This window comes from Malania oleifera, chromosome 5 (genome assembly GCF_029873635.1).
Source record: "Malania oleifera isolate guangnan ecotype guangnan chromosome 5, ASM2987363v1, whole genome shotgun sequence".
NCBI lineage: Eukaryota > Viridiplantae > Streptophyta > Magnoliopsida > Santalales > Ximeniaceae > Malania > Malania oleifera.
In genome coordinates this window covers 92,443,421-92,467,921 of record NC_080421.1, presented here as the reverse complement: position 1 = coordinate 92,467,921, position 24,501 = coordinate 92,443,421, and the positions used below count along the sequence as shown (strand labels likewise).

The 24,501-nt window shown below is 35.9% G+C and overlaps 2 protein-coding genes across 5 annotated transcripts; one reads left to right on the top strand and one right to left on the bottom strand.

The window, feature by feature from the left end:
• Positions 1-994: 994 nt before the first annotated feature.
• Positions 995-17,769, top strand: LOC131154921 (LEC14B protein). 4 transcript variants are annotated; one of them, XM_058107756.1, is made up of 11 exons: positions 1,042-1,252; positions 1,397-1,515; positions 2,304-2,831; positions 3,138-3,257; positions 5,024-5,101; positions 8,463-8,639; positions 10,910-10,987; positions 14,269-14,444; positions 16,301-16,459; positions 16,751-16,811; positions 17,357-17,769. In XM_058107756.1, exons 3-11 carry the CDS (start codon positions 2,403-2,405, stop codon positions 17,546-17,548), a joined length of 1,470 nt encoding a protein of 489 aa, XP_057963739.1. In that variant the 5' UTR covers positions 1,042-1,252; positions 1,397-1,515; positions 2,304-2,402; the 3' UTR covers positions 17,549-17,769. The 4 variants fall into 4 exon arrangements, with proteins under 4 accessions (XP_057963740.1, XP_057963741.1, XP_057963739.1 ...); XM_058107757.1 differs by lacking the exon at positions 1,397-1,515 and having other exon boundaries at positions 995-1,252; XM_058107758.1 differs by lacking the exon at positions 1,397-1,515 and having other exon boundaries at positions 1,032-1,252; positions 1,546-2,831.
• A 2,632-nt stretch (positions 17,770-20,401) lies between these two features.
• Positions 20,402-22,112, bottom strand: LOC131155397 (receptor-like protein 35). The gene has a single exon (XM_058108486.1). The coding sequence runs from the start codon at positions 21,760-21,762 to the stop codon at positions 20,587-20,589; it is 1,176 nt and encodes a 391-aa protein (XP_057964469.1). The 5' UTR covers positions 21,763-22,112; the 3' UTR covers positions 20,402-20,586.
• Between the last annotated feature and the right edge of the window lie 2,389 nt (positions 22,113-24,501).

Here is a 24,501-nt window from a genome sequence, read left to right as displayed (position 1 = left end):
GATTGAATGGCGGGAAAATTATTTTAGGGATGAGAATGACAGATTATTCGTCATTCGCCGTGCATTATCTGGTCCGAACCACGATAAATCCACCCACTTAATTGAGTCAAATATTAATTATAATTTTCTCACAAGACAATTTAGCCTAATCTGTCACGGACTATTCGACCCGATTTGCTTTGTTAAGTTTATATCAAAATTTAGGGAAGGTCGGTGTCTTTTTTCCTAATTACAAACACAGTAAACATTATATCTAAATTGTTTATTTGTATACTTTGGCCCCTTTAAGTGTAATTTCTGGACTTGCCACGGTACAAACTTAGATTTCTTACCTAAAAAAAGGAGCATGATGAATTAAAATATTGAGTTTAAACCTAACCTCCTTGCCACCAAAATGATCTTTTTTGGTAAAGTATTGACTTTCTTCAATGTCATTTATAAGAAAGACTTATAAAAGATAATCCTTATATATATGATTCAGAACCCTTTAACTATAAGATGTTACATTAGTATTTGAACCCATACAAGCAAGTTGTATTGCTTGGAATGGATCCTATTGATGAGAGTCTTGCATCGCTTTAATGAGTTCAACCATTAATATAATATCTTCTGATTACACATTCTGCATCTTATGTGGGAGAAATTATATAGGGACCTTCCTTCCATGTAAGAATTCATTTTCAATAAGTTTATAATTAAGAAAATAGGTACACAGACAGACCCAAAAGAGGGGGAAATTCCCTTTATACTTTCTCCTTTCTCCCAATATGCAGTGACAACTCCTTGTAAATTATTCTTGCTATTTATTTATTTATTTAATTTTTTTTCTTTTCAAAAAGAGGAGAAAAAAGAAAAACTTGGGACACGTGTCCCAAATACGTAAACTCCGGAATTACCAATAATGAAAAAAATCTACGTAAATCATGTAAAGACAAAAGATTAAAAGCATTGCCTTTAGCAGTAACCCACATGCCATATTCATATTAAAATAAATAACCTTTAGTTGGTGTATGTAGTTGCCCATTATTTTCAACATTTTCACGATCTCCAAACAGCCCCTTCTCCCCGAACGATAGCGCTGACGTTTAGCGCCACTCAATAAATTGAACCCCGACCGTCCCCCGACTACACTTCGTTCTCAAAACGCGAAAAACCAAAAAAACACGTAATAACCCCAATGGTCTCAGATTTATCCACTCACCAACGATCCTCGATCTTTCAACAACCGCTGGATCCGGAATTCGCAGCAGAGGTGAGATTTTTTCCACTGCTTTGCCTTCCAAATGCTTTGTTTTTGTGGTCGCGTTCAATTCATCGATGAAGAGATTGTGGATTTAGCTCATCATGGTTGAATTTGCTGCTTTTAGGAATTGTTTTTTTGTTTTTGCTTTGGCAGTTTAGCGGTTTGACTGTATGCGTCCAATTTGTTGATGAGAAAATTCAGGAAATTAAGTAAACGAAGTGCTATGAGATATAGTGGATTACAGTTCATCGTGGCTGAATATGCTGCTTTCGGTATTGTTTTTTTTGTTTCTGCTTTGGCAGTTTGGCGCTTTGACTGATTGCTGATCCTCAGTTTACTTCCAATTGTTGATGAGAAAATTCAGAAAAATAAACGAAGCACAGAATTCGATACGTTCTTTCTGATTTTTTCATGCCTTTGGAAAATGCTTACTCCACTGCATCTTATACGGTTATTAACTGTAGTTCAGCTGAAAGACATAATTTTCTTTCTTCTTCTTTTCGTCTGTAAATTTGCATCCAAACAGACGGCTAGAGTTAGCCGCTGTAAATTTCGGCCATTATGTGGCGCTCATTTGCAGTTGGTGGAATAATTTGATTACGTCTCAGGTTTAGAAATGTGCAGTCTATGGAAAATTATAAATGATTGAATTTGGTGAAAATAAGCAGATTTTGGTAATAAATATCAAGAATTTTTTTTTTTGGGTGCATATAGTAGCATTGGTGATTAGCATTTAGCAATGACTTAATTTACCATAAATGTGCTGATTCTGATTAATACATTTACATAGAATGAAATATTGGCATAAGTTGGAAATTAGAAATGGTTTGATCCGCTATAAGTAGATGTTTACTGTATGTGCATGTAACAGGTACATATTATTTGCATTTGTTCGGAACCAGATAGGATTTAGCTGAGCAGAATGTGAGAACAAAAAGACTGAAAAATTATACTAATTATTATGACTAATATAGAGTGGGATTAGATTCATGCATAGAATCTGCACCTTTTTCTTATAAGATCCCTCCCATTATTTTGGTCTTACATCTTCCACGTGCAGGATTGACATGGTTAGGGCACAACAAGAGGTGATATGAAGAGTCAGTGTTTTATTCAGTGCTTCTATAGCGCATGTTTCATTCAGTCTGTTTAAATTAAGATGCAAATTGAATCTTTTGAGGCTGCCATTTATGAAATGGGTTATGGCTTGAGTAGATTAGAGTTAGATTCTGAACTTTGTGACGGTTCAATGTACTCCTACGAAGTTATTAGAAGTCCAAGAAACAATAAGAAGTTGAAATATCTTGACCATGAAGTAGCTCAGCTCACAAAACTTAAATCAGGACCCCATGAGCATTTTACCCAAATTGTACCTGGGAAGCGGGAGTTGCCTGTTTCCACAGTGAAGATGCTAGCAGCTCGACAAGGGAATTATTCAGGTAGGGGCCGGTTCTCAGTGGCAGACTGTTGTCATATTTTAAGCAGATATTTGCCAGTCAGTGGTCCTTCGGTTGTGGACCGCATGAAAAGTCGAGCTTATGTTTCTCAATTTTCTGCTGATGGTTCTCTTTTTGTTGCTGGATTTCAGGTATCTTTATTTTCTATTTCAGCTAATCCGTTTGTTTTGAGTCTTCAAATAGGAAATATCACTAGTGATAATTATCACGCAAAAAGATAAATAAAGCAAGACATAAGAATAGATTTATCCAGTATCCCAAAACTTAGTGTATAACCATGGTAAAATGCCATGGTGATAAAGGAAGGTTTAAATAAGAAAAATGCATAAAAAATCCCAGGAACTATTTTCCGTTGAAAGAAACAGAAGAGAGTAATTACTTATTTGCAGTTATTTTAATTTTAATTTTAATTTTTTCCCCTATTTTTTTGGGAACAGGGAAGTCATATTAGAATATACAATGTGGATGGAGGGTGGAAAGTTCAGAAGAACATTCTTGCCAAAAGCCTGCAATGGACAATTACAGACACCTCTTTATCCCCAGATCAACGCTATCTTGTGAGTGTGTGCATGCAGCATGTGTGCATGTGGTTGTTTTTTTGAACTGAAATGCTCATATGGTCTGAAATTTATGTTTGTAATGGTTTTTCTGAATGTTCCCTTCAGCATATGCATGATCCTTTTGGTGCTAATATGATCTTCTCAGAATTTTCTGAATTTATTGCCCTGACACTTCTGCAGTGTCATTTTACCGGTTGCAGCGTGAAAGAAGAAAAATGATATAATAAGTAACATATGATCACTTCTGAGGAGAATTAAATTTATACTGGTGATGTACAAAAGGACTTGATAATATGTCAAATATGTTAACTTTTGGCTGAAAATTCTTTGTTTTTAAGACAGTAAATGAAAAGTCGACTATGTTCCTGCCTAAAAGTTAAGAGATAGTTTTTGCCTCAATTCAGCTGAATTATTTTTGGCCAACTTTATTACTCTTTGACTGTCCTTTATCCTTATTTTTTCTTATCTCTTTTAGTTTTTATCTTAATGACGTTTACCGTCATAATCATTAAAACCTCAAATCAAACTGAAAAAAATCTTTATATTTAATTTTTTTGTTTCTTTATTAATTATTTATTTTTGTGGAGGTTGATCCAAATAAAATGCAAACTGATTTGGTAGTTCAATGATTTATTTAATAGAAAAACAGACTTTCTAAATAAATTATTTTGAAAAACCATGCATGTGCACATGCTTATCGAGCTCCTTGCTTAAGATTTTGATGATTCTAAAGTGTTGGTCACACGTGTATGAACCTTGGAGTTATCAAATACCACTTATTAACCTGTTATGGCTACTATATATAATTATATATTAACAATTTTTTTTTTTTTGGGGGGGGGGGGTGGGGAATACTAAAAACTATCATGCTTTGTGTATGTGTTGAGCATTTTAATTGTTGCATGTAATATGTGATATGGCATGGCGATACATTTTGTTTTATTTTATTTTTTAAAACTCAAAGCTTTGTATGAAACCAAATTGGATAGTCGTGTTTGGATAAAACATACAAGGACGGTACTAGAATGACTGATGTTATAATTTGCTGCAACTTTGTGCAAGCTTCAGATTATGAACTGTTGCTTTCTGTGATTGATAAATGTACACACACTTGAGGGAGGGAGTGAAGACATCTGACATTTTGCCAAATTAACCAAATTGAGGATCTTCGTTTTAGAAAAATATATAAAATCAATAGATCATTAAGATACTGCATGAAAAAGAATTTAGAAATTAGGTCTCTTTGGTGCAATATTCATGTTTAGAATTGATGTCCTTTTTCATAAGCTCGCATCTTACCATTTTCCATTGGTAGAAGGATACCTATCAATCAGAAGGCTTGGTGCTCTTGAAATATCCAATATTTTGAGCATGGGCTTGTGACCCAGTTGTTCATCTCCCATAAGTAAGGCCAGCCAGGGTTCGATTCCTCTTATTGGAGACAGAGAGAGATAGGGATCCTGATGGGAGAGGCTGGCCAGGGTTCAACTCCCTGTACAGGAGGGAGGGAGTTGTGTGTGGTTTTAGGGCACTTAACATGTTTTCTATCGGAAAAGAAATTAAAAGTACAGTGATGTTTTTACCTGAATGTTATTTTGTTGCACGGACAGATGCTGTTGACTGCAAATAGAAGAATCTTAACTTATTATTTTTTTTCCCCGAATGTTTCTATAGATGCAAAGGCCTCTTTTTTGTTAGCTTAAAGCATATAAATCAGCTTCTTTTCTTTATCTCATTTTCACTATGAAATATTTTTATTTCAGGTTTATGCCAGCATGTCACCTGTTGTCCACATTGTTAATGTTGGATCTAGTACTACTGAATCTTTTGCAAATGTTACGGTATGAAGCGCATATTTTTTTTAATTTTGATACCCAGTAGATTTGTAATTAGTTATAAGGGCGCTATGTTATGTTACATGATGAAATTCAAAATTTTCATGGACTAATTTGTTATGTTGGTTAAATTCCCCCTGCTAACTATGCATCTCATGTTAGCTACACTGTTTAAATCATTTTTCCTCACTGACTGAATGTAGATTCTCATTAAATTTGAAATTTTAAAATTGTTTTTACTGGTTTAGTCTGGAGACAAAGTGTGGACAAATAAGATATGTTTGGAAGTGGAGAAAATATGGGGAACATTGCTGAATTTTAGAGATCAATTTGAGAATGAAAACCAGTGTCTGGAAATAAAAATTGATCAATTTTGTTCCATAATTGTTTGGAATAAATTGGAAATTTGAAAATAATTTTGGAATGATGTATATAACCTGACATTTCATTTGTGTATAAAAGCTAGAATGGAATTCAGATCCTAGTCTTGATTCCAATTCCATTCAGGTTTTTGAATCACATTCTGTTTGAATGCTTATTCCCCCCTCTAAGGGCTTAGAGATTCTGCCTCACATCTGTTGGGGCCCGTTACACATGTTGGCCCACAACCTAATAAAGTTTAAGCTTTTAGGTAAAGTGGTCATTCTAACATGGTATTAGAGCCATGGTTGCTTTTTCCCTCATTTAATTCAAAAAATTACCAGTCCCAATATGGGTTTTATTCATTGTTTGTTTACCTCTTTACAACTCCACATGCAATTGGGCTGCACCTGCGGGGGAGTGTTAAGGCCTGATATACATTGTTGGCCCACAACCTAACTGCTTGAGCTTTTAGGCAAAGTGGTAATTCTAACATGGTATTAGAGCTAGAGGCTAGGATGTCTTAGGTTCTAGTTTCGTTGCTTGTGTTTATTGTTTGTTTATTAAGAATATCTTATTCCCTTTAATGAGTGTTGTTTGTCTCACCATTTGCTGTTGGGCTGCATGTGCGGGGAGTGTTAAAGCCAATATACATTGTTGGCGCACAACCTAATAGCTTAAGCTTTTAGGTATAGTGATCTTCTAACAACCCCAATGAAATCACTGTTAGCTTCCTGCATATTGTTCGTAAAAACCAAAATAACCTTGTATGTCTTATTTATTCCAAACTTATCCTTATCCTCTCTTTTCTGATCATTTATGTGACAGGGGTATGATCTCTAGTAGTTGGTGATGCTGCCGACCATGGTATTATTATTTTTGCTGCTGTTGCTGTTGTTGTTGTTAAAACTTGATATACATTGTTGGCTCACAACCTAACAGCTTAAGCATTTAGATAAAAGTGGTCATCTAACATGGTATCAGAGCTGATTACTAGGAGGTCCTGGGTTCTAGTCTTATTGGCTACATTTATCATGTGATGTTTAAAAAATTATTATATTCCTTATCACTGGTGTTATTTATGATGTGCTTACCTCTCCACGTACTGTTGGGTGCACATATGGGGAGTGTTAAAGCCTGCTATACATTTTTGGCTCACGACCTAACAACTTAAGCTTTTAGGTAGAAGTGGTTTTGAGATCTATAAGCCAGGATCTATCTTTATGTTGGTGATGGACATTTCAATGAAAGAAGAAAAGGTTGTGGTTTCTGGTAGGGCTGGGCATGGTTTGGTTAATCAGAAAAAGGAACTAGAATTTCAGTTCGCAAGAAAATGCAAATCAAAACCGAACCGTTTCAAATGTTTAACCAAAGTTTGTTTAAGTGGTTTTTAGGTCGATATCCAATGGTTAAGTTAGCCAAGCCATTTGATCCAACTTAAAATTTTAAAGTAACTATAAATTAATATTTTTTTCTTCCATTATAATCAACATTTTAATTTGACAATCAATAAGAAGTCATGAATTTATAAACTTCAAATTAACATCTACATAAGGTTAAAACCATTCACCTATGAATTGGACATAAACAAAATCCATATACAAATTCCATTATAAAAGAATAGCATAAAAGTAGACAACCCAAGTTTTAAATTGTTATTGAAAAAAAAAATTTCTATTTAAGCTATTAAGATATACCATAATATATATTTATAAATTTATAATATGTCGGTTCAGTTCACTTTGTTTAATCATGGTTATTGAATGGGCTAAACCAAAAATGAACTGTTAACCAAAAAAAATTGAAAACTCCAAACTGAAACTGAAACGAAAAAATGGTTTACAGATTTTGATTGGTTCAGTTTTTTGGTTTTCCCTGTCCACCCCTAGTTGCTGGCATTCATGGTGGCAGAAAATCGGTGCAATTACTTTTAGATATATAATTGGGGCCTCCTGGAAAAATGCAATTTGTTTTTTTTTGGATCTGTAGTTGAGGAGTCTCTGTAAAATTGAAGATCTGTAAAAAAAAGGGAGGGAAAAAATGAAAATCTGTAAAATTCACATTTCAATGAAATTGGCACTTAGTAAAATGCAGATTTGAAAAAAATCTTGAATATCTGTAAAAATCAAATTAATGGTGTCCCAACTATGGATCTCAAAAACAAAAAATATCTTTGATTTAGGATCTTCAGTATTCCATGGCATTTCGTGAATGCGATTGATAGGTAAATGTGATGATTTGCGTAGGTATGGTTTGCATTACAGGCTTTAAATCTCACCCTTTTTTGTTTTGGGAGATCTATAAGTGGATGCAACTGTGATGGTTGGTTTGGCAGTCTTGAGATCGCTGCCTTGCTGGAAGCAGAAGCAAAGCTTGGGTTGGTGGAGTTTAGGGTTCCATTACTAGAACCAATGGTGCTGCAGGCTGAGGTGGCATGGTGAGAGCAGGTTTTTCAGAGATGAAGGGATTTTTATGATTGCAGATGGGGAGGAGATGGAAAGTACTGTTCTGGTTGTAGGTGGCGATGCTGGCTTAGTTCAGTACAAGTCCTGCAAATTTTAAATATTTTTAAAAATTGTTGTCAATGGAAAAAGAATGAAGCTAGTTTTTCATTTTATTATTGTATTCATGTGACATGTGCACCCCAATGTGGTAACCAATTCCAACATGAATTTCATTTTATGCCTCGATTCTGTTCCTGCCTCACTGTTTTTGAGTCAATTCAATTTCAGTAATTGATTGTAGTAATAATTCTTGGAATGTTTAGGCAGCAGGAATCATTAAACTATATAGGATAAATTGTTATTTGTTGTCTAATTATACACGAGAATAAAGTAATTTTCAAATATTTTACACAATGATAAGATATGTAGGAACAGTCACTACTAGTGGTGAATCTTTTATTTTTTTTCCCTTCTTCTTTTCATCCCTTTTTACTTGGGTTATGCTTTTAGTCTATGGGGCTGAAAACTAAAGGTTGATGTTTGGAGTTCAACTTTGATTGCAGGAGATTCATGATGGTTTGGATTTTACTTCTGATGAAGATGGGGGGTATTCTTTTGGAATCTTCTCTGTGAAATTTTCTACGGATGGACGAGAACTTGTAGCTGGGAGCAATGATGACTCGATATATGTTTATGATCTTGAAGCAAATAAGCTCTCCCTAAGAATTTTGGCACACATGGTAGAGATTGCTTTTTGATAAATATTCATATTATTATTTTTTGATTGTTTTGCATTATTATTTTTGCTATACATTTAAGTTGTGTCTCTATGTAATGTTAATTAACACGTAAAATCTATGAAACAGACTGAAGGTTATTGCTCTTGATAGCTGATTTCCATTTTTTGAGATATAATGTTATATTTTGTATTACATTCATAAATGAATCCTGTTCTTTAGACTAGAAGAATATTTGTAGGCCTGTGATGTTGATAGATTCAAAACCACTGGAAAATTTTATTAATCTTTGGGAACATGTGCCTAGACCTAGATATAAATGTTAATAATGTATGATATTATCTGGCCTCCTTCTAGTAAATATTTATGATAAATTTAAAAATTTAATGCTCTTAAAAAGCTTTTCATAGCAAATTATTGTCTGTAAAGTGTGGCTAAGATACTTCCTTGTTTGGTTCAAACAGCTAAGATGGTTATGTTCCTTGTATTGAACACTGAATTTTGATAGGAAATTGGGATTGTTTGGCGAGTTGTGTTTACTTTTAAACTAAGACACGGATGACAATGCTTAAAATAAACCAGTCTTTAAAGCAACTGAAAACATAGGCACTTTTTAGAACCTCATTCAATGTTACCTAGAATGTGGAGTATTATAGTTTTTGGAATGGGAGTGGTTGTGGTACGGCATGTGCTGATATGCTTTTATAGATGAGTGAAAATTGTTTAATGGCGTCCTTGGATATTTTATAAAGGATGTTAAAGCATTTCAAAGTTTAAAAGAGATTATATTTAACAATATGGATAGATAATGGGTCAAAAGAAAATTATAATGCTATGGCATTATGACTTTGGATCACTGGATTAAGGTTACAGTACCATGATTTGGAATTATTTGCAATTTGCTGGTGTTGTCATTTTGGTAACTGTATCTCATTCTGAGGGCAGGACAATGAATTGCTGATTAACCTGCAAATAAATGGAATATAGCTTTTTCAGTTGCTAATCTTTGTGAGATGTGATTGTGTTGATGCTACCATAAAGCTTTGCTAGTGATTGATACCATTTATTAACAGTAGGAGTAGGTAAATATGGAAAGTAGATTACAAGTTAAACTGTATTTTGAACATTGTGAATAGAAGTGTCCAATAATTTCCAAACTATTCTATTTAAAGCAAGCTGAGTGTGCTTGGATTTACCCATTTCCGCTTGGGCCCCGACCACTCGTCTTGCTCTTAGGCTGCAGTCCTACCAACCTGAGATTGCTGGGTTTAGTTGGGCTTGTACTTATGAAGTTGCAATCTTCTCAGCAGTCAGCTCGGAATCATCTTGTAGTCGTTGCTTTTTAAATAAGCTGTGCTAGGTTTTTTTGTTCTATTTTTTTTTTCTTCTTTTCTTTGGCTTTTAGTTTTGAGGAGTTCTTGTCTCTCTGAGTTTGTACTCCTATTCTCGCCTCAGTAAAATTTTTTTGTTGTAAAATAGAATTAGAAGTAGTTGCAGCATGAAACATATTTATTTATTAATTATTATTATCATTATTATTATTATTATTAAATCACTTCATTGCCAATATACCAGTGCTCCTCTGGTATCATATTGAGTTAGTAAAATGAATGAAAGAAGAAATGCCAAGTTATATCTGTGTGCAAAGTTATTGATTGTTTTCCAAAATTGGTTTTGGTGAATTGATCGATGTTAACACTATATAAATTTGCCTCAAAACTCCATTATTTGCATGTAATTCCACAATCTGTCCGCATGTCTGAGAGCATATCTACACTGCCTGAGGGTGTTTTCTGTATATTCAACTACTGTTAAATTAGCTTGATTAATAATTACCAAGGAACATAACTATTTCATGGATTAAAAAATTGGTTGGGTTCTTCAGATGCAGCGATTGGTGTAGAAATTGATGTGTTTGTGTTTTCTGGTTCATTTTGTAATGCATTTAAGCACTTCTCAACATGCCTCCTTTGAATTGCAACTGCACTCGCAACTCTTATTGAGAGCAAGTGCAACTCTTATTGAGGATTTTGCTCGTGCTGTCCTTGAGTTTGTTCAGAGGTGCAATTTGAAAACTTTAATTTTCATTTTTGTGGTTCTTCTTATCACTTAAAAAGAAAATTTAATTGTATTTTTCTGAAGGATTAAGACATTTATCCAATGTGATGCTACTGAACTGAAGGACGAAGACATTTATTTAATTTGATTTTTGTCCCTGATTGGTATGCTGATATTTCAAGCTTGTTGAATATAATTTTTGTTTCTTGCTGCAGTCTGATGTTAACTCTGTATGTTTTGCCGATGAAAGTGGCCATCTTATTTATTCTGGGAGTGATGATAATCTTTGCAAGGTACATCTTGTATCTTTTGCATTGTCATTTTCATTGAAATTAAGAATGTTATTCATCCATATTTTGAGCGTTCATATCTGTAAGTTTATTGCCCTATATTATTCTTACAAAAGTTTAAGTTTCTGTCACAAGTTGTGGACATGGCTCTATTGAATTGAGTTGAATGAGTTTATTGTTAAGATTCTTTGTACAAAAAATAAAAACTAACAAGCAAATGCTTTTTAAACGTCCCAAGTATGAACATGGGAACATTTAAAAACAATTTGTCTAAGGTTCTGAGGCAGCTGATCCAAAGTGTCAGTGAAGCATAGAAGTGGAATGGACAAATTAATTTCTTTGTAGTAAATGATTGTGAGGTGAGAAATTGACCTTGATATTTCCATGGGGTGCAAACTAATTAAATCCTCTCATTCTATCAACCTTTCCAACATTGTCATTTTGTCACTATGTTGGTCACTGCTACAGAACAAATCTAATCAAAATCCTTTAGATATTAATGTTGTCGTGGGCCAAAATTATTTGCTGATGGCCCTACTTAACAAAAAAGAGTCTCAGGCCTCGGGATGCAGCATGCAAGGGAGCCCTACTTAAGAAGTACTATCCACTGTGGTACTTGTTGCTTGTTATGATACAGCCAACCAATTCCTTAAAGTGAAAGGGTTCAAGCAAAAAATCTTTCTACAACCATGGAAAGGAGCTTTCTAGATTTTTCATCTAATTGAATTTTTTTTTCAATAGCAAAAAGAAAAATTCATTAATAGGAAAAGAATATACAAGCAAGAGAATGAGACTTCTCCTAAAAAGATCTGGAACAAACCAGAAATAAACAACTAAGAACAACAAAGAGAAAAGATAAAAAAGCCAGCATGTTCCTCTAATCTCTTTGTACCTCCTGAAAACAAAGCTCTTTGAAAAATCCAAAACTGACGCACCATAAGTGAGGCCAAATACTGAATTTTATTCCAAACGAGCACCCAATTTGGTTTTTTCCCAGAAAAAATCCATGCATTACGCTCCAGCAGTAATCCCCATAAAACTGCAAATATGCCACATTGCCGCACTTCCATAATACTGCCCTATCCTTCTCCCAAAGCCTGTGAAAGAAATGCATCTAATTGAATTATGAGAATATGATAATCTCTTTTGTGAATTAGTAGGACCCAACTCATACTTTGTCAGACCTTCGGTTTCTAGTTCATAGCGAACAATGGAAGAAACCCTATGCTACTGGAATTTTGAGGGATTTTGTCTTGAATGGTTGCCAAGGTCAGACAACTGTTTGGTTTGGTCCACCTAAGAACGAGTGCCTGCAAGATTTAATTGAATTAGGGGCGGAGGTCTTCATACAGCATTAGAAAACGTCAGTTCTCATAGCAAAGGCTTTGGCGAGGAGGCTAGGATGCAGTTCTCCTAATTCTCAACCTCAATGTACACAAGTGATTCTAGAATCTATGTTTTGAAAAGTTCTATTAAGTTTTACTATATATATAATGCTTTATAAGTATATAATAGTAGAACAGAATAGGCACAATTAATTTAAGGCATAGTTGTTAGAATCTAACGAATCGGGTTCAATTGGTATGATTTGTATCAATTCCCCACCAAATTGATTCAAATCTTACTAGCCAATCAAAAAACAACCAAATCATTGTTGAATCTATTGATTTACCCCATGAATCTAATGAATCGATCTTAATAGCTATCATATCCTGACAGATCCAATTGATTTAAAACCCCCAAAATAGCATTTTTTTTATCACTTTTATTTTTACACAATTAACTTCCATCCCTTGTATACATCAATTCTGTGCTAAAAAAGAGTAGAAAATATAACTTTAGTTCTTGCCTTTGCAAAACTATTTTGCACTCTTGGGGGAGTATAGTGGCCTGCCATTCAGAGGAAAGGGAAGAATACGCATGACTCATTGGCTAAGGTGGTACTCATGTTCCATTGTGTGTTTAAGATTCAAAAGTTGTTTTTTCAGTAGTTTGTTCAGTTATTATCAGTTTTATGTCAACTGTTTTTCTTTTTAATTGGGGAAAGAGTTTGCATGAAATATGGCTTTTTTTTTTGTTTTTTAAAATTGTTGATAGACACTAAAAGTTCAGATTTTATTATTTTTTCTTGATTCCTACTCATAGAAAATATAAAGTTCATTTTTTAAATTAATTTTTCCATGATTCATTGCCTTTTTTTATTGTTTAGGGAAATCATACACATGAAATATGATTTTCTTTTTAATTATCTCAAATTAAATGTATTTTGTGATTTTTCTTGTTGTTTGTGTATCAATATGTGCATGTTATTTGGATTTGATTTTGGAAATTTGTATTAAATATTATGATTCAATTCTCAATTCTCGATTCCTGAAATTGAAATTTTGATTCACGGTTCAAATCTCAGTTTAACAACTGAATAACACTAACCTCCTGTCAATCTTAATGTGGTGTTTGGTTTGCAACATCATGATGCCCTTTGGCATTGTGATTCCTAGGAATTGTAGTCCCTGGAGATTGATAGATTCTTAACCATGTAATATTCCCATGTTCAGTTGATTCCTAGAATGATGGTAAAACAATAAAATAAAACACTAAAAACTAAAACTACCCAACTCATTAAAAACACAATATCAAAAAACAATAATTACAATAAGATTTTAAATTACTATGAAGTTCAGAGCTAATTCAATAGTGCAACTATTTTTTAAATAATAATAGTAATGATATGCAACTATACACATATGTGCCAAGTTGTGTTGGTTAATACTAAGCGCAGGTTTATTTTCTTATTTGTACTTGCAAAATCTAATTTTCACATTATTTTAAAGATACATCCTTACATGAGGAGGAGAGGGTGAGGGAGACAAAGCTTTAACTCAAGACTGAAATAGGTTATAAATAAGTGGGTATTTTTGGATTTTAAATATATAACTTGGGTCATTTTTGTCACTTTATATTTTTTGGTGATTCCAGGTTGGAATCTAGAAACCTACCTTTTAAAATGGGAATAGGAATTTCGGTGTTGAGAGCTCTATACACATTCTCGGGATTGGTACGTCTACCTTTTAAAATGGGAATAGGAATGTCGGTGTTGAGAGCTCTATACACATTCTCGGGTACGTCTGATTATAAAATGTGAACCAAACGTGGGTATACCTGGGAAGTAATGTGGATTCGTGTGATTGTTGATTGAATCCGCGAACCAAATGCCAAATAAGGGTTGTGTCATACTTTTCTGTGTTTATATAAAGGAATACAAGTTAATGTATAATTTGGTACAGGTGTGGGACCGTCGCTGCTTCATGGTGAAAGGAAAGCCAGCAGGGATCATGGTGGGGCACCTAGAAGGCATTACATTCATTGACAGCCATGGAGATGGTCGTTATTTCATTTCAAATGCTAAAGATCAGACCATTAAGCTTTGGGATATCAGAAGAATGTCATCAAATGCTACTTGGTATGTGGACTTCCAACCTTCCCAGAGTGCCATTGAAATCTATCTATTTCTTGAAAATGGAACGTTTTTTTTTTCTCTAAATCCATCTATCAAATTCCTTGAAAATATAACCTTGGTTTGACTTGTTTTAGGTCTTTTTTAATTTTTCATGTGATTGAAGCTATTTCATATGGAGAGAAAGGGGAAAATACAATATGTATGCATTCATATGAATATAATGATATTAATAGGCATAAGGCCATAAACAATCCTGAGGGAAAGTACCTTCAAGAAATGTTTTCAGAATTTGCTTTAAAAATTTTGACTCTCAGTACTTGAACCATCATTACATGTGGAAATAATTATTTAAGAAATGTGGGCATTATTTCAAGAGGAAGATACATTTGTTGACAACTTCACATTGGATACGGCTGTATGCATCTAATCACTTCCCAGTTCTCAGTCTTCCACAAACCATGTTGGTCGGAGCATTGTGTACTAGGCTACTAGCTTCCCTTTTATACTTTGTGGAATCTAACTACAAAGGAATGTCAAAATCTCATGCATGATTCATTCAATTTAATTTCCTATTTCTGAACATTACCAGCGATCTCTCTTTCTGCCCCATTTGTTGTTTGTTTTGTTTTGTTTTTGTTTATTTGTTTGTTTTTCTTTTTTTTTTAAAATATATTTAAGGGCGGAAGGCAAATTTATGAGGCTAAACCAGCTCAAACAGAAACAATCCTTCCTGACAGAGGAATGACAGTTGGAATATTCTACAATCCTCATACATCAAACGATTAAAAAAGAATAGGAAAAAGAAAATACAGCATACAGAAACACACAGAAGCTAGCAACTCTACCACCAGCCATACAAATATATCAATTGAGATCTGCATGCGATTAGCTCTTCACAGCTTCTGCTTGTGAAGAATGTCTTTTGATATTTAACTATTTTAAGGCATATAAACCTCAGGCAGATAATAAGTTTTAAAGTTTGGTATTACTTGAAAGATTGCTGTGCAAAATTTCCTGGGTCGTTGTCTTCTCCAGTAGACTCAGGCCATCTGTACTGACCTCAAATCTTATTTGTCTGCTCAACCATAAAAGGACTGCCCGGTGCACAAAGATCTTGTGTATGTGGGGTCCGGGGAAGGGGCATTTGCACTACAGAGACCATGAGAAAATGAGATGCTTAAAATTTTAAGTTCTTAGATTATGTTCAAAATTTGTGGGGTGAGGAATCACACTCTTTTCATTTCCGGCCTTTCCATAGCAGTTAAGACACTAATTCGACCCCTTTTATATTATGGGTTGATTAATCATCATTGCTGACGCAAGAGATTGATAATACACCTTAGTATGTGTGATCCAGTGCACAATCTATTATATACTTTTTCACATTATTTAAAATAAGAAATGGACTTATTACAGACGCCACGTGAAATGTAATGGCGTGATTTCATTCATGCGGGTTATTTAGATGCCTCATTGATGCCAACCTGCTTGCTTATTTGAGGAAGGGTATAATGATTTCGGTTGTATACGAGTTCTTTTAACATAACAGTAGGTAAATTTTTTTTTTGTCAGCAAAACACCCTTCATTTTCTATTATTATTTCTTAATTGGGCATCAGCATAATTGTGAAGGCTGAGTTCTCATCATACTTACCAGTGCCTAAAAAATAAAAATGAGTCGGACCTGCTCATGTAAAAGACACTTTACCATGTAAAATGTTGTGACCAAAGTCTATGATGGATTCAGGTCTTCTGTGTGAATGTATGCTTTCCAAAAATACCTAAAATGTTATACAGATCGATTGCCGTTTCTTAAAGATCTTGCTCTGACACCACCCATATGTTTCTATTTGTTTTCAGCCATTCAGGTTCTAGGAGTTATGAATGGGATTACCGATGGATGGACTACCCACTCGAGGCGAAAAATTTGAAACACCCATCTGATCAGTCAGTGGCAACATACAGAGGTCATTCAGTCTTGCGTACTCTCATCCGCTGTTACTTCTCGCCAGCATCTAGGTAAGCACTAACTGCAGTTATCTCTTTCATTTTTGTGCATTTGAAGCAGTTTGTCTGGTTATAGTTGAAACACATCAAAGAAGTGTGTTTAAGAGTTTAATACTGAGAACACTCTGATCAACTCTTATATTTAGCTATCAAGCCACATAGAATGAATGCATGCCAATCTTTCCTAATTTCCCACCAATCTATAGTTTTGGTTCTACTGCCAAGATTTTGTTCTAGTAGATGATACTGACGTTGGTTTGTGATTATGACTGACATGTGGAGTTCTTGAATTACTTCTTGCAGTACTGGTCAAAAGTATATTTACACCGGATCTAGTGATTCTTGCGTTTACATTTACGATTTGGTATGTAATCAAATCTCAACTATTTTTCTTGCGCGCCTCTCTCTCTCTCTCTCTCTCTCTCTTCATTGTCCTAAATATTACAGTATCATTATTGCCCCATCAGGACAAGGGGGATTGGAGGACTGTTTACTTGAATGTTGATGATATGAAAATATATATCTAAAAATACCATTTGGAGGGGACACGGGAGATATTTTGTACACACTGTTGGATGATGCAGTCCATACAGATAATATTAGGATAACTTCGCCGCACAAGAAACTTCCTTTTTCTTCATTTCATTTGATGAAAATGCATATATGCTGCATTGGCCAGCAAATTAGATCGGCAAAGCCTGATGATCTGCATCATATTACCCAGCAAACTGTTATTCTAATTACCCCGCATACGCAGGAGCTTTGTGTACCGGACTGCCCTTTCTTTATTTTTAATATGCATGAACTCTGCTTGCACGATTTGTGCAATTTGGAAGAAAGGCTTGTGCTATGGCCCTTTCTTCGACCAAGTGCTCTTCTACCATAATAACTCGGAAAAATTCATTTCAGGTGAGTGGAGCACAGGTCGCGAGACTCCAGCACCATAATTTGCCCGTAAGAGACTGCAGCTGGCACCCTACTTACCCAATGCTTGTTAGCTCTTCTTGGGATGGGGATATTATCAAATGGGAATTTCCGGGGACTGGAGAAGTGCCACGCCCTGTGACCAAGAAGAAAATCAAAAGAAGACATTTTCTTTGAAGGCCAGTTATGATGTCTCTGTGTTCTTTACAGTGCAATGTTGGTATATATATTATGTTTGCATTAAAGCCTAAACCACCTTTAAGTTATTCAAAATAACTCTTCTGTGTTTTTTTTTTGGTCAAAGTGCAGTTGTATATAAATAATCACTTTTGTGAAGTACGATTCTGTGATTGTGCTAGCTGGTGTAACATTCCATAGGAGTGAAAATGTTCATTCAATGTGCTCGGGTGATGTTTATGCTTTCAGCTCTTCCTGAAGAATCCGTGAAACTGCGTTGCATTTTTTTTTTCATTGGAGACCTTTGGAACTTGGAAAACGTCATAGAAGAAAGAAAAATGTTGAATACACTGGTCTCTTGTCGAGAAAAATGAGAAAGAAAATAAAATATATAATAATTTTTAAAAATAAAATTTTGATTTAAATATTATTTATGCCAAATATATTTATTTATTTTTACTTTTAATTTTTTTTTCGGAAGAAGCAAGATTCATCATCGATGTGTAACAACAATGATCATATTCTTTGGGTTTTAGGGCCGCTACCTTAAACCTTATTCAATGTCTAGAAATCGCTAAATAAAAAAATTGGGATCAAATGCATGGGAATACCTAATCAATGATGGGGTTCTTTGGACCCAAATAAGATTTTAAAAGCATAAAACATTTTGGGCCCTAGCTAATCTAACACTAGATTTGGATGAAAGTAAATTTCAGTTCCTTGCTAAACAATCTTAATCATACCTTTTTACCCCCCTCTCTCTTATTTTTTGAGATTCCCAGTGTCCTCTTCTGCAGTCGGGAAGTAATTTTCACTTACTTCCATGACACATTCTGTGTCCTACCAAAAAAAAAAAAAAAAAAAGCCCCATCAATCATACAACTGTGCAAAGTTCGGTTTAAATCGATAAATTAATCTAATCGAAAATACAAAGTTAAACAAAGAATATTGGGTTTGGTCATGGGGTGTGCGAGTGTGTGTGAGAGAGAGAGAGAGAGAGTGCATATGCATGCTACCTACCGAATTCAACAAGGTGGTAATTGGCCACATGAAAAATGTAACTGTAGCATCAGAGTTTCATGGTAGGGCATGAAAGTGCAGGTGTTCCCACCATTGGCCGCTGGTAGTGGTACACTCTGCTCTTCTAAACTATGGTCCAATGGGTCCCCAGTCTCCAATTAAGTACTTCACCGGTTGCAATTCCTTTCCAGCAAAGGCTTGGCTGGGCTGGCATGGGCATGCTTGGATTCCACCCTCGTCTCTCCACTCTCCCATGGTTGCATGGACCTGCGTCGTCTAGAACAAGATATCCAAACCCAGGCTAGGAAATCAATCTCCCATCACCCAAACATACCCTAAACAAAATGCCAAGGAAAGCAAACACACGAAGAACAAGAAAACCCCAAGAAAGCAAGAAGGCTTAAACATGAGGTTTGAGGACTGGTTATTATTATAACTTTGTTCTGTTTCTGTGGCACATGATGCCTTGAGTACCTCAACCATCCCACGAGACCAATATGTTAAAGAAATTGACTATGGCACTAAATTCCTTGTGTTGCCCTAATCCCCCACCTAATCTCAGGCTTTCCCACTCGGCATCAGCCTCAAAGCAACATTAGAAGCGGTAACAAAACAGAGGAAGGCTGCAGCGGAAGCAGCACCTTCTTCTATTTCAATCATAAGCCCTTTCCTTTGTTAAGTGACAGCATTGGTTCTTTTGACTTCTTGGTGCCCCTTAATTAATCAAAGGCAGTTTAAACGCCCTGCAATTTCAATGAGAAGGATGACTTTCCCTAACTTTCACAGCATTCTCTTTTTTTCTGTCTCTCATTTAATTGGTGGAAATGACAGTTCCAAAGGCTTTTGGGAGACCCTGCGGTGAATGAATGATCGTTCACTCATGAATGTGGCCCCCATTGAATATGATCAAAACTTGGCACTTGATAGGCCCGTGCAAAAAGCAGAGTGGCACCATGGATTGAGCTGGAGCAGCGGTGCTACCACCTTCTCTCCATGAAAACTGTTTACCCGGCAAGAGAAAAAAAAAAAACTCACAAAAAAGGAAGATGAAAATTACAACAAACAGTCACAGCAATATAAAAATCTAATCTTGTGTTACCCATTATGGGTTTGGAATTTGGATGGACTCTTAATCAGATGATTTCATTGTTGAGTTGAGCGAAGGTCATTTTTATTTTTCGTCAAACCAAATTAGTCATTTTTATTCTTTAATAAAAATTTAATAGCATAGCATTAACCCACTCTCCTTAATTGTACTTTCTTTTTTAAATAAAAAATATCACGCTGATAATTAGGTGTGGTGGGAGACCATAAAGGATAATCTACCAATACACACCCTTACAATCATCATTTATCGCTAGAAGAATATCATCTTTAGTTAATGGAAGTATGGGTGAATGAGTTCACTTGCATAAGACATGATTGATTTAAAAAACTCTATTTAATCTAATTAGTTTATGTTCGAGCTTCCCTCGCATTTACTTTATTTAAAAAAAAAACATAATTAGAAAAAAAAAAAAAAACATTCTTATGACCACATGCTTCCAAAATGAAAAGCAAAAAATAAAACAATTAGAACATGAATTGCCAAATATTTGTTACAAACCAAATCATAAATTTCTTTTTCAATGTAAAATGAGTTTAAATTGCCTTCCAAGTAGGAACCTAACACTTCTTTCACACATTCACAAGCCAGCCACTTGCTGCCCAAGAAACATGGAAGCATCTGAAGACCAACCACTGGCATTTTGGGAATTGTGGGGACTCTTGGAGCCCATAATTGTCCAAAACTTTTTACATTTGGTGTAAAAAAAACAAACATGTATTTATATATAGTAGTTTAATATTAGGATCTTCATTCATATAGAACCCCAAAACAGCCTGAACTATCTCTGTTATCCACAATTCACCCTTATTGTTGTTCTTCACTTACCCACCATACCACATAAATAATAAATGAATCAAAAAAAAAATACCCACCAAATATAAAAATAATAGATATATGCAGAATTCCCATTTTACCCTTTCCACTCTACACACTGTGAGGTGGGCCTCGTCTTCTGCTTCCCGGCCTTCATTGGGCACGGCGTCTGTACGGGCGGGACCATGCAGTTATACTGCAGGCACAACGAGCTCGTCACCGGAATTTCGGCCGCCGGATTGATCTCGATTCCGGTCAGGTAGTTGTGCTGCAGATACAGAACCTCTATGCTCGCAGCCAGCAAACGGTCCACGAAGGTGCCCGGCACCTGCCCCATGAACCGGTTGTTGTTCAAGTACAAGTTCTGCACGGACGAAAACAACGGCGATATCTCGCCGGAGAGCCGGTTGTAGCTGAGATCGACGGTGGCGATGGTGACCTCGTTGGAGGGTTGAACAGTGCCGGAGAACGAGTTTCTCTGGAGTTGAAGGTTCGTGATAGGGAAGGAGAAGATCTTGCTGGGGATAATGCCGGTGAACTGGTTCATGCTCAGGTCCAGATAGTTCAACCGGTCAAGCGGGGTCAAGGCCCGGTCGATCGGTCCCGATAATCGGTTCCAGGACAGGGAGAGGTACTGTAGCGATGGGGGGAGAGAATGGGGAGAGACGGAACCGGAGAGATCGTTGTGGTTGAGGTCGAGCCGGGTTAGGGTATGCGAGACGAAGGGAGGGACCGGGCCGGAGAGGCGATTGTGACAAAAAATCAGGTTGGAGAGCGCCGGCAAGGTTCCGATGGACCAGGGGATCGAACCAGTGAGTTGATTGTAGCTGAGATCGAGGGTTTGAAGACTTCGGAGCTGACCCAGACCTGCCGGGATTTGGCCGGAAATGAAGTTCCGGCTAATGCCCAGAAACCTGAGGTTCTTTAGCTGTGACATTGTCTGCGGCAGAGCACTGAAAATTCGGCCGGGGACGACGACAAACTCGGCTAGCAATGAGAGTTTTCCGATGGCCGGATCAAGTCTTCCGGTAAGACCAGGCGATCCAGCTCTGGTGTCGCCGAGGTTCAGAGAAATAACCTTGTCGTCTTCACAGTCAACGCCGGCGAAGTTACAGGGGTCGGAAGTGAAATCCCAGGTCGTGAAAAAATTGGAGCCCGGCAAATCATCCAGAGCCTTTCGGATAGATTGCAGCGCCAAGAAATCAACTGGGTCTAAGATCGCTGCAGCAAACAAACAACATTGAAGCAGAATCACCAGTTGCAGAACCCCCATTGCATAAACCCTCCCCTGCCTAAACCCCAAATGATCAATTCCTCTGAAAATAACACCTCAACGCCGAACCAGTTTTATAGCGCCAAGATTGAGCTTTTCTCCACACTTTTCCGTGAAACAGAGCTCTACTGACTTCCCGTGTGATTCACCGGCAAGCTTTAATAGACAACATAAAAAAAAAAAAAAAACCCGAAGCAATCGATTAAAAGGAGAGAGAGATGACTTGAGGGGGACGCAAAAAATCAGAGTATCCTTAACTTTCTTCTACCCCTGAGTTTGCTGCTTTTGCATAATTGTGGCTTCTGAGGGAAGGCGCAATGACTGCTGCAACTACAATGGATAGTTCTGATAAATTTTTTTTATTACTATTCTTTTGTTGATTAATAATTTAGTAGTTTTGTTTTTTATTGGGATTTGTCCCGAGGGCCAAACGGTTGTCCGAGCCTAGGTGGAGGGCCGAGGCGGAGGCTCGTGTGACAGCTCATCTGATTCGGTGGGACGGGCGTCGCGCGACAGTGCGGTCGCTAGCGCACGTTAACGGCAACGAGGCATTGCCATGCATTTTTTAGTATTTATTCACCGATTTACCTGTTTTGTAAATCGTAATTAATATGGAATAATTAATTTTTTACTTTTGTGTGGTGTTGACTGAGTGCCAGCATGGCATGGCATGAATGTGAGCTACCGCCTTGGGTCTGCCACGTCATCGGTCAAAGCATAAGTACGGGGAACTGGAAAAGCCGGTTGGTCACGAAGGAAGTGTGATGCCAGCTGTCGGTTGCCGTATCTAGCAAGTTCTTGCGCTTCTTCACCGCTTGTTACGGCGAAATATACTTTAAAGTTAGGTCTTTCCTCTTCATAAATTTCTCATCTTCCAAGTGTAACTAATTTAATAAATGTTGCCTCCTATTTTGTACTTCATTGCCATATTTTTTAATAGTTATAAATTTTTATATCCAATATATTATATCAAATAGGAGAGTTTTTTTAAAAAAAAAAATTAAAAAAAAAATTAAAAAGTAGGAGTTTTCTTTACTTAAATGATAAAACAGTTATAAATTTTTATATCCAATATGTTATATCAAATAGGAGAGTTTTTTTTTAAGAAAATTAAAAATTAAATTAAAAAATGGGAGTTCTCTTTGCTTAAATGATAAAATTATTTTATACTTTATTTATTTTTTTTTACGAAAAGAGGGCGGTACCTCTATTTATTTATTAATAAACTCTTTCTTTTAGTGAAGAAATACCGTAATTACAAGATAAGTAAAAGGGAGATTATAGAAAAATAAAATAAAACCCTCCTAGAAACAACACCAGCAACCAACTAAATCAGAACAATAAAACTAAACAAAACTAACAAAAAAGATAGAGACACAAAAACAACTATAAAAAAAATCAAAATTCACCAAACAAAAATTCGAGGCTTGAACTAACAACGAATGGAAGTGAGACCCCATCTATCCATCCGAAAAATATTTTTTAGATAACGTGGTAGAATGTGTTGTTCTTCGTAGATTACATTATTTCTCATTTCTTCTTCTTTAATAAGAAAATCAGTCGCATTATTGCTTTCCATATATTGATGTGTCACCATGACGTTCGCTCCTTCTAGCTCCACCACGAACTCCTCCCAAAAATCTCAAAGATACCACAAAGTACATCTACCTTTTCGAAGCCAATCAATTACAATTCTTGAGTCACTTTTAATAATCACATTAAAATAATGTAATCGTTTGCACAAATGAATTCCTTCCCTGATTGCTTTTAATTCCGCACTATTATTCGTACCATTGCCAAAATATCTTTAAAAAGCCGCTTTTGCCATACCATGACAATCCCGAATAATTCCTCCACCTCCTGAAGTACTCGGATTGCCCCTACAGTTCCCATCACAATTAAGTTTTATCCACCCTACTGGAGGTTTAACCCACGAAATAATTTTTCTACGTCTGTTGCAAACTCCTTGATGCTTAATTTGAAACTTGTTCAAAATCATAATATCCAACTTCTTCAATTTTTGAAAAGAATTGGTGCTCTCAGCTATAAAACAAACCTAGAATCGTGCACTTCTCCACATTTGATCTGCACTTTGATAAACTCCTTCCATTCTTGCTTTACATCTTTGATTCTAGAGGTACCACGTAATCAAATACGGAATTAGCCCTATTAAAATACCTTTAATAAATGATTTTTGAGCATAGTGAAGCCAATTTGCCATTTTGTTTTTCCAGGGAAGGGATCTTTGGAAAGGAATCCCCAACACCATACTAGCCCGACGCCAAACCTCTGAAACCACCTCTCTTAAAGAAAGAATATGATCAATGTTTTCTAGACTTCTCTATACGCAGCAGTCACAAGCCGAAGCCATCAATATTCCTTTGGCCTGAATTCTATCATCTACAACCAAACATTTAAACCAGGCTCTCCATAAATACATTGAGATTCTTCTGGGCAATAAAGAATGTCAAAATTGGTCATTCCTCACAAAATTATCACTTTTGCTCTTCACTGCCTCCCAAGCCATTTTTGTAGAAAAATTACTGTCAGGGGCAGGCTTCTAGACGAAAATATCCTACCCACTTTTACCAGCTGACACTTGATATAAAATTTCCATTGTTTTATCAGCACCAACTAATTCCAGTAATAAATCAGAGTTCCAATTATTATTCAGCTAACAATCTTTAATACACAATTTCTTGTTCACAATATCCTCAGTGCTCACAAATAACGGGCCTG

Coding starts and splice junctions, on each gene's coding strand:
- LOC131154921 (XM_058107757.1), top strand. CDS start 2,403: ATGCAAATTGAATCTTTTGAGGCTGCCATTTATGAAATGGGTTATGGC. Junction 3,258..5,023: donor CCCCAGATCAACGCTATCTT/GTGAGTGTGTGC, acceptor TTTTTATTTCAG/GTTTATGCCAGCATGTCACC. Junction 5,102..8,462: donor AATCTTTTGCAAATGTTACG/GTATGAAGCGCA, acceptor CTTTGATTGCAG/GAGATTCATGATGGTTTGGA.
- LOC131155397 (XM_058108486.1), bottom strand. CDS start 21,762: ATGGGGGTTCTGCAACTGGTGATTCTGCTTCAATGTTGTTTGTTTGCT.